Source organism: Helicoverpa zea, chromosome 23 (assembly GCF_022581195.2).
Source record: "Helicoverpa zea isolate HzStark_Cry1AcR chromosome 23, ilHelZeax1.1, whole genome shotgun sequence".
NCBI classification, from domain to species: domain Eukaryota; kingdom Metazoa; phylum Arthropoda; class Insecta; order Lepidoptera; family Noctuidae; genus Helicoverpa; species Helicoverpa zea.
Genome location: NC_061474.1, coordinates 10,017,724 through 10,034,373, shown reverse-complemented (window position 1 = coordinate 10,034,373; position 16,650 = coordinate 10,017,724). Strand labels below are relative to the sequence as shown.

The window sequence follows — 16,650 nt, the reverse complement described above, 5'->3', positions numbered from 1 at the left end:
TTATTGGACACTGTCCCTAAATGGGGACATCAAAATTTTTGGGGCGTCCTCGACTGGGGCCAGTAGCGTACTACGGTGCACTTGTATTGGGAAATGTGTCCTCAAAAAGGGACAGATAAGCACTTACGCCTATTTTCACCAACAAACGCCTAAATTTAGGGATCCCCTTAGAGCATTTGGGGAACACTTTGGGGGACACACACGAATTTCGTTTTCACCAAATTTTAAGTGTCCCTTATAACCTTTATTATTGGGGGAGCCCTTACTATATGTGACACTTAGTTAGGGAAACGTTAAGAGATTGTTGGTGAAAACGGGCATTAGACTTTCTGGGATTGTTAAATAATTTTGCACATTATATAAAACCTTTGAGTTCTACCAACTACGCACCAATACCAATGGTATTCATGTTCATGCTATATTATTAGTACTTTTCACAATTTCTCTATGGCTGTTGAAATATTCCTTACATAGGCTTTCCATCTGCAGATGCTTTCAACTATTAGCTATTAATTTATCATAAGTATCAATGACAAAAGCAATGGTACTTATTAATCCCACTAAATGCTATATCGATGCCTTTAAAACTTTCCACTATAAAAAGCATCGAACTATCAGAAAACTCTCCCATATGAAATCAAACCTTATACCCAACGTAATAAAGTTCAATATTGCTCACATGTTCACATGAAGAAAAGTTAACGATGAATTTATAGCACCATGCATTGTTGGAACAAAAACATGGAAAGGTGGAAAGTATATGTAGTTTCCACTTTCCAAACTGGTTGGCAAATATATCCGATAGCAATAGCGAGTTAGATAATTCTCACAGAACGTCAATTTATTTGAAATGTGGAAAGCTTTTGTTCGTTATTGGAGTTTCGTAAGTTAGTGAGATGTTACTCTGTAAGTAGTACTTACCTACTATTGTAGTTAGGTAACTTTTATTGTTCACATCGTAAAATATAGCGTAAGGGTTTGAATAAGTAGCTTTTGTGTACTAAGAAAATTTGCAGGTTAAGCAAGTAGGCTTTTGGGTAAAAAGGATTGAACACTACGCTTGCTCAATTCGACTATCAGTCTTCTTTTACAAGAATCTCTTAATTGAACATGGCCGTTAAAAGATCGAATTAAATTAGAATAAAACTTGACTTAAAAACCAGGGATAGTCAATATCCATACCTTAAGAGAACAATCATACATCACGAGGATATTTGATAGTAATAAAAATGATACTGAATACTTATAACTTTTCTTAACACTAACTGATGATTATGATTATGACTGTGGAAGACATGTGTTAAGTATATTATAGCGCCATCAGCGCAGTGGGCCATTATAAAGGTAGCCGTGATCTAATGAACCAGCAATTAATTCTAAATAGACCAGAGTACCCGTTGCAACGGAACCACCAAATCAAATTAAAATAGTTCTCCTCTTATGAAACGAACAATAGTTTCCCATACATTTCTCCGTTGTGTAAGTTTTTACTTACTTCAGAACTAACCATTGTTAGAAGAAGTTTACGATCAGCGGCCGTGGGAATCGGTTAATGTTAGGGTTAAACTGGTTAACTCGGGTTATGTGAATTCTTGTTTCGGTGAAAAGGCTTGTGAGATGGTTGTTCTCATAACAGTTAGTTATGGAATATTAGCGGCGCCTATTAATGTTATACTATCAGATAGTAGCACTGCCTACGAGTTTGTTGTGGATAAACAAGTGCCAACTGTTGTTAATCCATTGTTAAGCTTTCACCAGATCAATGTTGAAGGTTTATCTGAACAGACTGGAGATATCATTGAAGATAGCATGTTGCTAAATGACTTTTGTCAGACTCATTGGTAGATTTATCGAGCAAATACTTTCAGCAGATTAGAATAATATTAAGTATGTGTTCATCAATCATAAACGCATGCTTTTTACTGCACTTCAAGTATAGTTCACGGCAAACCATCCTGAACATCTTTAACTTGAAGAGACCGTATTCTGCATTTGAAAACTTCTCCATGACGCTACGGTGACTAGGCTTCTCATCCATGTATATTTCCTCGCAGGCCGGTAGCAGGGGTACTGATGACGTACTCCCGCGGCTGCGCGGCCGTGCTGGGCCAGATGTGCGAGGAGGAGCCCGCCAGCAGTGACGCCACCACTCCGCGCTCCACCGACTCCGCCAGCGACGGCTACCACTCCGACAGCGATGACTCCAACCAGCATCCTGACAGGTACCTAATGCTTTTTTTAGACTACTGAAGTTGATGAGCTCTATAGACCCCCGGACTGGCGGCTATTACTCTAACGGCTACCGACGGCATACCGACTTCGATGCGATAACAATCATTAAACTTTACGAAATAGTGAAAGACCCGTGATACGGTACAGTGCGAAATATGTAGCTACAAAAGTCATTTGGATCGCGCCATGATGTTATCTGGAAAAGTAAAATGAAGCCGTAGCGGCATTCTGACGAAAAAAAATATGCTGAGTAGTCTGTTATTCCATGTCGAATTGATGTGTTTCGTTTATACTTCGTTTTAACTGTACCCCTTCTACCAAAGCCTCAGTCCTCTCGAAACATGCTTAAGACCTCAATCTAACTTGTCATTTCCAGGAGTAAGCTGGTATCGCAGTACGCCGCAGTATGGTCGCGTGCAGCAGACGAGACCATCCCCGCCCTGTCTGCGCTGGAACAGCTGCGTCACACGCCGCACCTCAAGTATAAGATCGTCTTCTCTGTCGTCGTTGTGAGTATTTGCGTACACCTCTTTTGATATATGCTCGCCTGGTATCTGATCTTGACTGGTAGTGAGTAAAACTTTATTTTACATCATATAGCTGCATTCGGAAGTGTACAATTCCTTTGATATCATAATATATGCTTGATTGGAATTATGTTCCTCAAGTATAAGATCATCTTCTCTGTCGTCATTGTGAGTATCTATGTTCACCTCTTTTGAAATATGCTCGCCTGGTATCTGGCGAAGAACAAAGCTTTATTATATAGTGAAGTTTCTTTTGGGTTAAAGAGCTGAATTTGGATTGACTGGTATTGTTTACAGAGTCGTTCGGTCAGTATTGGCACCATAAGTACATAGTTATGAAACTATGATAATGATAACTCTTAAAACTTTGTGACAAAATTGTGCCAGATCCTTAGCCATCACGATTTGATTTTGTTTAGTATTGATATCTGTCATGCCGTTACCACTTTCAATGATAAAACAAATACGTAAATAATGGTGATTCAGGCTACATAGCTGGCATTATCAGTATGTTTTGAATATGAGTCACAGTATTATTTATAACAGTAGAATATTCTCTAGAAATCTGATCTAATTTCATATAATCCCATGTATGTATGCTGAGGAATAGACCGACCTACCTGACTGCCCCTCTGCTAGAAATCAAGCAATCATTTTCATAATTGGGGGATTATTGGAAACTAATTCAGGCCAGCGAATGACAAACAAGATTGAATGACAGCACGTATTTGATATTTTTTCCATAAAAAATGTGTCTGAAGTATACGTTTTTTACTAAGTCCTTATTGCTCTGTCATCCCAGCTATCGTTCCGCGCCGTCATCAGCCTCCGCGACCGGCGCCTGAGCGAGATGAAGACGCTGCTGGGTGTGGAGCCTGGCTCCAGCGACCCCAGCGTGGCTCGACTTATGGCTGCTGCCACTAGGGTCCTGCAGTCTACTGCACATAACTTCCCACTCGGAGACGCGGAGCGGACGGTTATCAACCAGGTGAGATCAAAAGACACGCCAAACTTGATGTCACTGCCTTATATTCCAAGTACAAGTGCGCGCATATAGCCATGTACACTTTGCATTTCTACTCAATAATTTCAGCTCAGCGACTCGTGCGATGTTCCGAATGCTTCGAATGAACTTTAACAGACTCTTCTTATTACGACTGCTGACTTTCTAAACCAGACTAGCATTAAGACTCTTTCCTCGCTGACCGGCAGCCAGACAGAGAGAAAAATGGAAAGCTTTGCCCTTGCTCTGCAGTAGGACAATAGGCTAAAGGAAACAAATGACCAGCCTATTTCTAACCCTCCTTTCGTTCCAGGTGGTGAGCACCCTGCGCGAGTACCCATGCCTGTCGAGCTGCAGTGCACTGCATGCTCTAGCGGCCGCTGCCTGTCGCGCCGCCTGGCCACTTTGCCTACACTCGCCGCCGCTGCGCATCGACACTGACTTCACGCCAGGTACAGTCAACTTCAGATCAGTGGTAACAGTTTTATAGGAAAATCTTACTTATTACTATTGAGTTAAGGTGCATGACAGTTACCACTGATGTGCAGCCTACCGTACATATGTGATCAATTTAATTCCAAGGACAATATAATGCTAGAAACCTCGAGTGTTTCCACGAGTGTCGGGGTTTTTGCTGAGTAGATGCTAGCCATTTGACAATAACACTGAAATATGTATCAAGGGTTTTGGTCTAAAGTTATGTATAGGGCCATCAGGCATTGTTCTGAAGCGGCTTTTTGCCTATCCGTTGACAGAATTGTAATTTGCATTACCTGAAGTAACAATACATTTTAAGTGCTCACATTATTATGTAACAGTTTGTTGTTTTTTCTTACAAAATATATTACAACACACCCACTAACGCTGATCTTTTACTTCCAGTGGTAATGAACCCCGAAAAGCACGTGCGCTTCACCCCGGAAGGTCGCGAGGGTCGGGACCGTCGCTCCGACCTCATCAAGTCCTTTGTGTGGCCCGCACTCATGGATGGCAACCGCTGCGTCTTCCGCGCTGTCGTGCTCACCTGAAGGACCTCCAACTCTTCGTAACTCTTCACTAAAGGATGGCCGACCAAGGTTTTACATTGGATCAGTCTCTCCGAGCTCATTTACACATGTAGAGATAATTTCATTGTTAGAGAAAGTTTTATTTGCAACATGTTATGCATTTGTATTGTCATAATGGATGGTGTCGCTCTGATGATAATTGTATTCTTAATTTTGGTTCTTTTGATCCTCTTTGTTAAAATGTTTTGTGTGTCAAAGGACCAGTTGCATCAGATATGCATGAATCTTGAATCATAATATTATCATTATGTAGAACAGGAGTAGGTACGTGTTATTGTGTTTAAATTGTATGTTATGTATGATCCATTTAACAATCGACATGTTACTTCAATGATGCATACAGATGTATACGGAGGACTCATTCGTCATCAATATTAGCATGAAAATGACGAAATATTCAGATCCTTTTGTTATCAATAATAGCCACATGACGCTAGCTAGTATCGTTCGTGCTCGTCACGGCATGTTTGTGTGACATTTCTCTTCTTGTACAGTTGTTTTTCTAACTCCCTCCAATGTCGTTAATATAGTAATAGAACTAGATGTAATAAATTATTATTGTGTACTATTAACATTGACGAATAAATAATAATTTAAGCGAAAGTCATTTTGTTTTATTGTGAGTAACGCTCCATATGAATCATAACACACGTATCTATTAGAGAGATAAGATACCGCTTGTCAATATATCATATAAAGCGTACATTTTGTGTGGAGCTTCAGTATTGTGTGACATACAGAGCAATAATGAGTTATTCCGGACACGGCTACTACGGCGGACCTCCACCACCTCCCGGAGGCTGGCCAGCTCCCCCTCCTGGCGGCTGGCCCCCTCCATACCCCCCACAAGGTCACCCGCCACCACCGGACTACGGGTATCCTCCTTCTCAATACCCACAACCTTACTACGTTCCTGGAACTATGATGGTGCCGGTAGCAGTACCACCGATGCCGACGCCGGCGCCACCACCACCTGATGGTGGACAGTCAACGTACATCACCAACTACATTTACCACGGAGAGACGACAGTCACCCAGGGAGACAACCAAGTGCAGGTCGTGGAATCTTCGGGAGAATATGACTGGGTACCCACCACCGCTATGATGGCGAGTTCTTTAACTGGAAGGGCAGTTGTAGGAGGACACGAAGGCTGGGATGGAAGCCCACTCTGGGTGATTCGTGGCTGGCATAACGGAGATTTGATGCCAGGCAAGTTGTCAGTAAGACACAACGCCGCATCAGTAGTCTACGACGGAAAGGAGATTTCAGTGCAGAACATCGAAGTTTTGTGTGCTAAGCCTGAGAATCTGCGCTGGGTTCCAGCCTCAAATGGTAATGTTCCTCCTGGAGCTATTCCAGGTGGAAGAACTGCATCTGGAGAGACGTTGTACGTTGGAAGAGCTCGATACCAACTGTCGGTGACACCAGGAAAGATTCACCCAAGCCACAATTCCTGCTACATCGCTTTTGCTGGACAAGAAGTGTCACACAAAATGTATGATGTTTTGTGTAGGATCAGCTGAACGACTGAAACTATGACTCTGAATATTAGTGTAAATGTGAACAAAGACTGTATGACGACGAAGAAACTCGTGTTTATCATCGCTTTATACTTTTATCAAAGCATTGTTAATCGGAACATCCGTTGATAAGGTGGAATAAGTGCAGGGTTTTGCCCTAATCATGCTATCCATGTGTGCTGAAATATTAAAATTACTCGATTATCGATATATCGATCGATTGTACGTACCTCAAAAAAGTATTATTGTTGATGTCTCGTAAATTGACAGGCAAAATACATTATTGATCTGTAAAGGAAAATAATAAAAATATTGAAAATAAACGAAATATCTTTGATACCATATCATGTTTTCTTTCTTTCTGTCCCAATGTTCAAGTATGTGTTCGATATCTTATCGATGGCATTAAAAGATTACGTGGAAATACGGATAATGTTGATAAATCGATCACCTGCACGCCAATGTGCAAGTACCAACTTTCCAAATATTTATCACAGAGTAGGTGTGTATCATCACCTGATATTATTTGTGTACCTAATGCTGCAAAATAGGGTATATTGCAATCTTGACGACAGATTTGTTGTTATTGCTAAGTTTAGATTCACTACTCACAGAAACTTACCAAAATGCAAATTAAACTATGACACACATTACAAAATAAGTACCTACTTCAACAAAAAACTAGACAAAAGACCACACAAACACAGAAAATAAGCAAGTACTTTGTACAAGTAATCCCAATTACACAATTTTGCCACAATCATATTATCATCAAGATAAAAAGACCATAAGGTATCATACGTGATAACTATGGTAATAACAAAAAAGAAGAAGTAAGAACAAACAAAAAAAAAACAAACGACATCTTAAACAATCAAACATAATGACATCACCTCTCCAATTGACTCCCGTTTGTCACCAGATCTATTATTATACACCTGACACAAGCGACTATGAACTTTAAACCTTCATATTAAGGTCCATTGAAACTGCAACACATCTGGTATTTCATCAATGCAGGTATAAAACGTTGGTGCAACAATTTAGATAAGCGATGGTAGACTCTAAGCAATAGAATTAAGGTGTATTTTTGATGGTACAGTGATGGCTCATGATCAGGTACTTGTAGTGGTATCTAATGACTTTATTTAACCTTGTTAAGGATGTGTGAGAGTCAGGTGGTTTCTTTGCGAAAGACAGTCAGTTAATCATAATTGAGACCTAATTTATTATTTGATTATATAAAGCAAAGCGATGGCCCTTTGACGGCAAAGCGATAACTAGGTGTATGTTGTCCAATACAGTGCATACCTGTACAAAGAAATCAAGAGGTCTATTTTCAATATTTATTTCAGAGAACGAGCTATCATCAAATGAGCCAGAAGCAACATGGATGATTAGCCACTGAGTTCTTACAATCTGTTCTATTCAACTATAAGTCCCACTGCGGCAAGAGTTAGTGTCGATTTCTATTACATCTATGCGATTTCTACAATAACATTGTGTTGTAAATAAACTGTATTCTTATCAGCTAGCTGATCAATTACTTAGAATTCACCTCGTGACTAATACAAACGTGTCACACACAACAAGTGAATCCGAGCAGCATATCACAATGACCACTTTATCCTCAAACGCATATTTATTTTTGCAAAGTTCAGTACATTATTAGTTAATCTTCTCTTAAAGGGTATTTTTCTACTAATCTAAGTAACTTACATATATCGGTAAATCACATAATGCAAAAATTACATTCTATTCTTCACTATTAAGAAGGAACGTCTCGGGCTTCACAAAGATTGCTTGGGAAATGAAAGCTTTACACCCTTAAATGTAAAGAGATGATTGACAATACCTAACATGAAAATTCTATTGCACAAGAAGTCAAACATACACCGAATAAGGACTTGCTAATAGACCAAATAGCAAGAACTAGGTATATTGGTTATTCCATAGATGTTAACAAATCCTAATTAAACGTTTGTCGAAGAACATCCAGCTACTAATAACTTTGTTTCAAACAGTCTCTAACAAAATATTGTTAGGAATAGACCCATTTGAGTGCAAATTACAATAAGCTGCTTCAAATCAATCATTAATTATAGAAAATGGTTTACACTCCTGTTTGGGATCGGGGATTGTTTAAAATTTCGTCAAAAATACTGCGCAGCAGGAATTGAACCTAAACAGCCATTGTCCAGTGTCGCTAGCTACACCATGGCTGATGACCAATCGAGTTAATTGTGTCCAAGTCATTGTGTCACTCGCGACTCTTGCGCACGTAGCTACGCTGTGACTGCTGTGAGGTCCGTTTTGGTCAGTTTGATGGTGTTATTTATATTTTTTGTGAGTTCTTGTGAGAAAATTTGACTGGTGAAGTTTTTTTTAATGTTGGATTATTATGTGGTGAAAATAATAGTACTAGGTTATTGTCAGTAAGTATCCTTATCTTTTATGTCATGATCGTCTTGGCAACACAATGGACTTCATAACACCATAAAATAAAGTAGAATAGGAAATCTTTATAAACCACACGATCATTCTAGGTGTTTAAGCTTATGTCCTGGAATTAAATAACGACTTGCAGACATAGAAGCTGAATATGTTCCGCTAAGACCTAGTCAAGAAAAGATCCCGACGAATTGAGAACCTCCTCCTTTTTGGGAAGTCGTTAAAAATATAAATAATAAAATTATATTTAACAGATAATGGAAAGGAATGAGAAGAAGTGTAAGAGATTGGAGGAGTTAGATGAAGAAGGAGTGGTGACGCTTCTGGAGAAATGGGACCTTGAGGAGTTTGTGGAGTTTGCCAGGGTGAAGACCATGGATGGAAGGAAGCTATTGGTAAGATGTGTTTTATTGATGAGGAGAAATTAGGAAGGGATCCTACTATCCTTCTTCATCTTTATAATAACGAAATGCATATTTTGAGATAGGTTTGAATACTAGTGAAATGAAATGATACAGATTGACATATATCAGTTTTCTTCAGATAAAAAAATAGGCTTATTGAAAATGTAGTGTTCGTATCAATAAAATTGTTGAAAACGTGTTATATTTCCGTCACTAGATCGATAATAATCACTGTATGCAATTGTCTTAATCGTTGCAGCTAGTTAAACTTTGTGAAATACCTTATAAAAATCTGTTTTTTTTTTTTTAACTATCTATCTTGAAAATAAAACAATGTACGTTCCAAATACATTATACGCAAATTGTTGGATTACTAATGGATGAGAACTAATGAAAATTATCGTTAACGGTAGGTATGTACCTATATACGTGTATTTGTATAAGTGTGCGAATACAGCTGTGTGCGTTGACCGGCCATGACACATGAATACAATATGAAATGGACAGTTAACCTTATCAATTTAGTGCAGGCTAATTAAATTAATAGAGACTTGACTTATCGCGTTAATCTGAATTAGCATAATATTACCTTCTTCACTGGTTCAGCAACTGCTGAATTTGACAGGTGCTAGCTATTATTATTTTCTTACATTTTCCAAAATGCATATACTCTGCTATTTAAGTTAATGCCGTTGTTCATTTATATGCTTGGATGATGATTTTATTTAACTAGATATGACTAACCATGTTTTCAGGACGTCACCGAAGGAATCGTAAAATTATGGAAACCGAAAGCGAACGCTAAGAAATTCATCACATTCATCGAAGATATGAAACTGAATCCCAATAAATATTTAGAAAACAAAGACGTAACAATGGCAAAGCTGAATTTTCGAGATAAAACAACAACAATCCACGAACAAACAGAAATTACAACAACAGACAAATCTGATATCGAGAGTCAGTACCAAACCGTTACGCATCGAAGAAAGGAAGATGCAGTGCACACTCACTCATCTATGAGCTCAGTCGAAGAGTTGATCAGAAGAATAGTTCCCGCCAAGAGTTTCCTGTACAGAAATCAGCAAAGAGCTGAAAGAACACCTTCATACCTGCCTATGGATGCAGGAACCCCAAAGAAGAAGAAACTCTTCAGATTAAGCTCATACGAATATCCATTCTTCGATATAAGAGCTAAGTTCACGAGACAAGAAAGTTCAAACGACAGAGGTTACTACGCCATGAAGAGAAATAGTAGATATTACATAGCTAGAACATATAGGAAACCTGAATGTAGAAATAAATATAAATCATTGTCAACTCCTGATGAATTCAGTGACAAATATCCTGACGATCACTTTTACGAAGACTTATGTTACAATGAAGTTGAGAAGGAAAAAGAAAAGCCACTAGAAACAAGAGTGAATGTTAAACCTTGTATCGTAAAGATTCAAGAACTGTTTCAGTCGTTCAAAGTGCCATTCTTCAAGAAAACTGAGATGCTGGAAGAAGAAAAGGTGGAGAATGAGAAATCAACATCTAATTACTATGAGAATAGTGACAGTGTCGCTAATATGTACGACTCTGTACATGCTGTTAGACCTGTCGAAGGGATCGAAGTAAAAACTGAAGTAAGTATAATGATAGATGCTGTGAATTGCTACAAGCTAGTTTTAAATGAAGTAACGATTGATTTTAACATATTTTCATTATATACTTATTACAATATTTCCTCTCCGTCAGACTAAGTTACCAGTGGAAGACTATCTGGAGCCCGTTCAGCTGCACAAGGATTATTGTGACGTGAACTACAGGCAGAAGGATGAGTCACTGCTGGGGTACATCCTCAGCATTTTCGAGAATCGCTTTGGATTACGAAAAGGCAAGCATGTTACCCAACCATGAAGAAAGGTCAAATATTTTTTTTATATCTATTGCTGAACAAAAGCTCTCGATTGTTATCCAAATCATGTCAATGATGATTCATCCATTTATTTTGAGGTTCGACCTTGAAAAGCAAGTGAGATCACTGGCGAAGTAAAAATTAGGGCACACCAGGGTGTAACTTGACACGAAAACGATTAAGAAACAAGGAAGACTTTGTTATGCTCCTGCTCCACCTGCGTTAGCGTTAACGTTAATGTCAATGGCCAACTACACGTTACTTATTGCATTAAAAATGAGTGTTGGCTACACTTAGGTTACAATGCCGCAAGAGTTAATTCCCCATGAAGTAACGCGTTAACACACATTAAAGAGGTTAAACTTAGGCACACAAAATAATTCTAAAAACTAAAGCTTTCTCATTTGACCATTCCATTATCGTGCTCGTAAAATGCAGTTACCGCTTAAACAAAGTATCTACACTCGTCCTTGCATGCGTGCAATGAGACGGCATTAATGTAGCCAACATCACTTAGCGCTCTAAGCTACGCACTAAAGCCCTTTGATGTGTCCAAAAAACCGACACCCGAGTTATCGCTTAACGTTTAATGCTATTAATATTGCCATTAGTATAAATTGACATTAAAACGTTGGCCACATCTGCGTAATGCCAAAATTTAACGCGTTAAGACGCAGGTGGAGCAGTAGCATTCCAGTAATTTCATCTATACTAATATTATTAAGCTGAAGAGTTTGTTTGTTTGTTTGAACGCGCTAATCTCAGGAACTACTGGTCCGATTTGAAAATTTCTTTCAGTGTTAGATAGCCCATTTATCGAGGAAGGCTATAGGCTAATTTTTATCCCGGTACGGGAAGTAGTTCCCACGGGATGCGGGTGAAACCACTGGCAGAAGCTAGTACTGGATATATGTAGTAGTTTTACTTTTTTCTCTTACGACGACAAACACAACTAAAATTTGAAGTAGTGTACATTAAGTACCAATAGATTTTTCTATTTTATTTGGGCATTTATTTATTGGTTGTAAATAAACGGAATTAGTCAGTGTCTTGTATCCAGTGAGTATCTTGTGCGCTTATAGGTATATTTAGATGTTTATCTTCTCCATATTTTGTAGTAGTTTATTTATCTTTAGTAACACAATTAATATCAATGACAATACTCGTGGTGTTTGCTTTCTCATCGCTTTTATTTCTTGTTTCCTCAACAACATGTGTCGCCTGCGTCACATGTTTGTAGGGGCGCAGTTCATTTGTCGATATAAACGTAGGTCATGTTTTTGTCACAAAAATTAAAGAAATTCATATAAAAATGGCGATTTTCGCTTGTTTTTTTATTCGTTCATCGTCATCATCAGAGAACGCGACTGATGATTTTGTGTGGTTACAAAGATCTTCTTTTAACATATCATCATAAAACCTTGTATCTTACTTTATCGATATCAGTATTAAACAATTGATTACGTTCTTATGCATTGTGCACATACTGTCACTTGGCAAATGCTTTCTCTTAGCAAACAACATTAATTAAAATTGTTTGTCGAATCATTGGACAGGAGTCAATATAGTTTGTCGAATCATTGGACAGGAGTCAATATTGTTTGTTGAATCATTGGACAGGAGTCAATATTGTTTGTCGAATCATTGGACAGGAGTCAATATTGTTTGTCGACTCATTGGACAGGAGTCAATATTGTTTGCTTTGTTTATTCAAACTTTGGCATAAGTGCCAAGTTGAATTAGTTTTTGAATAAATAATTCGACAATTTTGGTTGGTTTTTGAACCCTCCGTAGATCTAATTATATATTTATTGTTCTTAACGCTATCATCAGGAAGAAAGAATCAGCCATTCCCAACCAGATGTTTCCCATGCAAGCAGCCCCGCGGGTGCAAGCTAGTCGTCAAAACAAATAATATAAAAAAGTGATGGTGTATGAAACAATTATTTGTTTACTCCTTATTAGTGCGCCGGAGTGTCGCCCGGTGCCTTGTATACTTTCGTTGGTTGAATATTTAAAGTTAAATGAGTAAAAGCTTTCGTTAAAATTGTTTGTTCAAAGTTGTGAAGTTTTTTAATTCATTAATTGTATCAGTGTTGTGTTGTGTCAAAAAATTGTGTTCCCTCTACGGAGTTTGGGACAATAATAATATTCAACATAAGCAGTAAAAAAATCCTGTTTTTGATGTTAAGATTATCATAGAGCAAATCATCCGTGATTTTCGTGACATCAGTCTCAACTGTAGAATCTTTACGACTAAAACATAGATCTTTTTTATTCAGATAACTTGATACTACTAATTAAAAAGTGTCAATTAGCTCGTAAACGTCTGGATCTGTGACTCACGTCTGATTCACGTATCATAACAATTGAAGTTAATTGATTGTCTCTCGTGTTAAGTCATCCACCCTTTTAGAAATCATAGGTTTGTCTGGAAGTTTGACATCTTCTCTCCTGATTTTCTAGTCAGCGGAGATTTCATTTCTCTGTCTGAAATATGTTTTTATGGACTTTTATTTCTTATCTCGATCCTTGATTCTTTTCATCTTCGAGTTCCACATAAAGTCTAGTAAGCATGTCAGCTGGTATACTTCACTTACTTTGCAAAATATATGGTTCCAGAACGGATAGTAGGAATTAAGTTATTGTAAAAATAGAAGGTGAAGAAATTTTAGGAACAAAAGAGATAATAGCAGTAGGTCAGTTTGTTGACAAAAATGTTACGCAGAATGCTGCCAACGTAACATTTACCCCATAACCCAGTGTAGTGAAGATGTGCTGGTACATAAAAGTGAGTGTCCCACTGATGTACAACCTGGGCAGCAGACTCGGCAGCACTGTGGTAGATATGTTCTACCACATCGTGCACTGTCTTACTGATGTGGTTACAGGTAGAGTATCTAACATATCAGAGCATAGATCACTTAGTAAATATGTAGATGTTTTCAAAGTCGATTTACCTAGACAACGAATAAATAAAGTCTAATTGGATGTGAATAAGAAAATTCACAAGCTTTGCATAAATTGCACTTTGCTCATAATTCTAATCCTGACCCAAGAAGGAAAAGTATCTTGACAGGAATGGTGAAAAAGATGATAATGCTGTATGTAGAGTTTATAGATGACACCGTTTTGACAGCTAGAGATAATAATATGCAGTACGACACATTCGCGATCTAAATATCAAATCTAGCTTTTCCTAATTAACTTTCTAACACTTTTCAATCTCCATTCGCAGAAACAAATGACGATCATCAATCAGACCACTCCGAAGCGGACTCCCACAAGGCTGATGGCACCACCGACGAGGTTCGCAAGTGGCCGGACTCCAAGTCAGGCACCACCAGCATGGCCGACAGGCCACTGCCGGTGCCGGTGGAGAATGAGCCGTACTATATGAATGTAGATAGGCAGGAGGCACAGAACTTGCTGAGGGGACAGCCTGATGGAACGTTCATATTGAGGCCTTCTAGTCAGGTAAATATCTCATTATTTATGTTGAAATATTCCGGATTAAGGATGATTGTACTTTGTAATGTAGTCCCCGCAAGGGCATTGTTAGTCATCAGCGCAAGTGCCAAAACCAAACAACTTGACAAGGATGTAGTTTTAATCCTCTTTTACAGAAGCTAAAAAGTCATAGTCACTATGTAACACTGTGTATATAAATCTAGTGGTGTTTGTAAGAAAGAGCTTGGTATATCGAACCCTGTTGTCAGCTATAACGAACGATGATATAAATAGTTAAAAGTGTAGTTGTGTAGGACATACATATGAATAAGTAACTTTGTGTAAATTCCAAATAGCTCGTAATTTTCAAAATTCCCTTTTATCGTTCACAGCCAGACCACGCGTACACTCTAAGCGTATCCTGCGCAAACGCAGTGCACAACGTCGGTATCCGCCGTCGTCCGGACGGTCGGCTCGCGCTCGGCTTCGCTCGGCGCGGCGAGCAGAGCTTCGTGAGCGTGACGTCACTGCTACGTCATCATCGCAAGAGACGGCTGCTATTGGTCGCTGGCGGTGACGTGATCGGAGCTACTACTTTGAATGAAGCCCCTCAGTATTATCAGAGTCCTAGTAGTATCCCTGTACCGGTGGGGAATTGAGTTATATTTTATCATTTTTAAGCCTTCGTACCTAAGTATATGTATTTTGCGTTGCATTTATATTTCATAGATATATGTATTTATATCTATGAAAATGACTCTCATATTTCAGAGAGACTCCACAGCGTCGAGTGGAGAATACAATTTTGATAATTTTTATACAGCTTTAGGTTTCTTCGGACGAAGTTCGATCTGATGTTATAATATCAAACAGTTTATAATAGTTGCAATAGTTGCTGTAGTGATTTATGAATTGGCCTTGTTTAAAATAAATTGGGTAAAAAACGCTAACGCTGTAATGTTAATTAATTTTAAATAACTTATTTACAAACAAATGATTCCGATACTTTCTTGTGCCATATAAATAAGTTATAAGAAACGTTGAAAGAAACATATGTTTTGTAATGACGACAGCCACCAATATAATAGAATAATGCCAATGAACAAACCTACAGTCAAAGATATTATATTTAGATTAAATACACTGTTTGCCCACCACTTCATTTCTTTTATTTCATTACCTACAGCAACTTCTGGTAAATGGTATAAAGCGCCTGCTAACACGTTCATAGCAATAATTCGGCTATCAACTTCTAATGATACACGCAAATCTTACGAAGCCGAATGAGATGAATGTACTGAAACATATTGATTGCTTCGATAAATAAATTCACCTGGTAATCCTTAAAACCTGTTAAAGTCATGGACTTGTCATGGATCGCCGAATCCAACTACGACTGGGCAAGTGTGATAGGTTACATAAGATTTCATATAAAGAATCTTAAAATTCGTTCATTATTACTCATTAGATTGACTCCCTGGTTAGACTGACTGCTATTAAACAGCTGCCCATCCATGGGCCCACTGCGTCGAACGTATCTTAACATGTTACGTGTTAATCGACATAGGCACTTAGCCTTTCCTACTAGCCTTCATATATGAGTGCTTTAACAAATATACTGTGCTCTTTTAACTAATTGAGTAATCACAAAATAAACAAACATGTTGATATAAAGTGTCCAATATAACTTAAAACTGAATCATTTACAGCTGGTATCTATTGCTCAATGTGGAATATTGATCATCCTTGAAATCGAAATACCCCCGTTATTGCCGCAATTCCCGACATCAGTATAAATCGGTGAAGACATAAGGATATGTAGTTGTGTACCCGATAAATAATATGACAGGTAAACAGTCAATTGTTTACCAATTCATGTAACTGCTATAGTTCGGCCATTCAGAGAATGCGTTCCTGACACGTCGCGATTGAACTGACGACGTAACTTTGCAATGGCGTTGCAGTTACGATAAAAATATTTTTGCTGGTTGTTTACCGTTTTAACAATTGAGGAGCATTAAAACAACATTATTATATCAATAATCAATGAATGTTATTACGTCGTCAGTTCAATCGCGACGTGTCAGGAACG

At 38.3% G+C, this 16,650-nt stretch overlaps 3 protein-coding genes across 5 annotated transcripts in view; all 3 read left to right on the top strand.

Moving 5' to 3' along the window:
• The window catches only part of LOC124641753, a 28,899-nt gene extending 23,467 nt beyond the window's left edge, over positions 1-5,432 (top strand). For all 3 annotated transcript variants that reach the window (XM_047179937.1, XM_047179938.1, XM_047179935.1), the window contains 5 exons: positions 2,055-2,222; positions 2,609-2,741; positions 3,562-3,747; positions 4,076-4,214; positions 4,645-5,432. In XM_047179937.1, the coding sequence (XP_047035893.1) occupies positions 2,055-2,222; positions 2,609-2,741; positions 3,562-3,747; positions 4,076-4,214; positions 4,645-4,790 (772 nt within the window). In that variant the 3' untranslated portion in view covers positions 4,791-5,432. The remainder of the gene's footprint in view (positions 1-2,054; positions 2,223-2,608; positions 2,742-3,561; positions 3,748-4,075; positions 4,215-4,644) is intronic.
• Positions 5,433-5,528: 96 nt separating this feature from the next.
• LOC124641758 (probable calcium-binding protein CML49) lies at positions 5,529-6,692 on the top strand. The gene has a single exon (XM_047179947.1). The coding sequence runs from the start codon at positions 5,577-5,579 to the stop codon at positions 6,351-6,353; it is 777 nt and encodes a 258-aa protein (XP_047035903.1). The 5' UTR covers positions 5,529-5,576; the 3' UTR covers positions 6,354-6,692.
• A 1,784-nt stretch (positions 6,693-8,476) lies between these two features.
• LOC124641754 lies at positions 8,477-15,715 on the top strand. The gene is made up of 6 exons (XM_047179939.1): positions 8,477-8,785; positions 9,056-9,196; positions 9,961-10,836; positions 10,949-11,087; positions 14,347-14,585; positions 14,951-15,715. Exons 2-6 carry the CDS (start codon positions 9,059-9,061, stop codon positions 15,215-15,217), a joined length of 1,659 nt encoding a protein of 552 aa, XP_047035895.1. The 5' UTR covers positions 8,477-8,785; positions 9,056-9,058; the 3' UTR covers positions 15,218-15,715.
• The last annotated feature ends 935 nt before the right edge of the window (positions 15,716-16,650 follow it).

Coding starts and splice junctions, on each gene's coding strand:
- LOC124641758 (XM_047179947.1), top strand. CDS start 5,577: ATGAGTTATTCCGGACACGGCTACTACGGCGGACCTCCACCACCTCCC.
- LOC124641754 (XM_047179939.1), top strand. CDS start 9,059: ATGGAAAGGAATGAGAAGAAGTGTAAGAGATTGGAGGAGTTAGATGAA. Junction 9,197..9,960: donor TGGATGGAAGGAAGCTATTG/GTAAGATGTGTT, acceptor CCATGTTTTCAG/GACGTCACCGAAGGAATCGT. Junction 11,088..14,346: donor TCGCTTTGGATTACGAAAAG/GCAAGCATGTTA, acceptor CTCCATTCGCAG/AAACAAATGACGATCATCAA.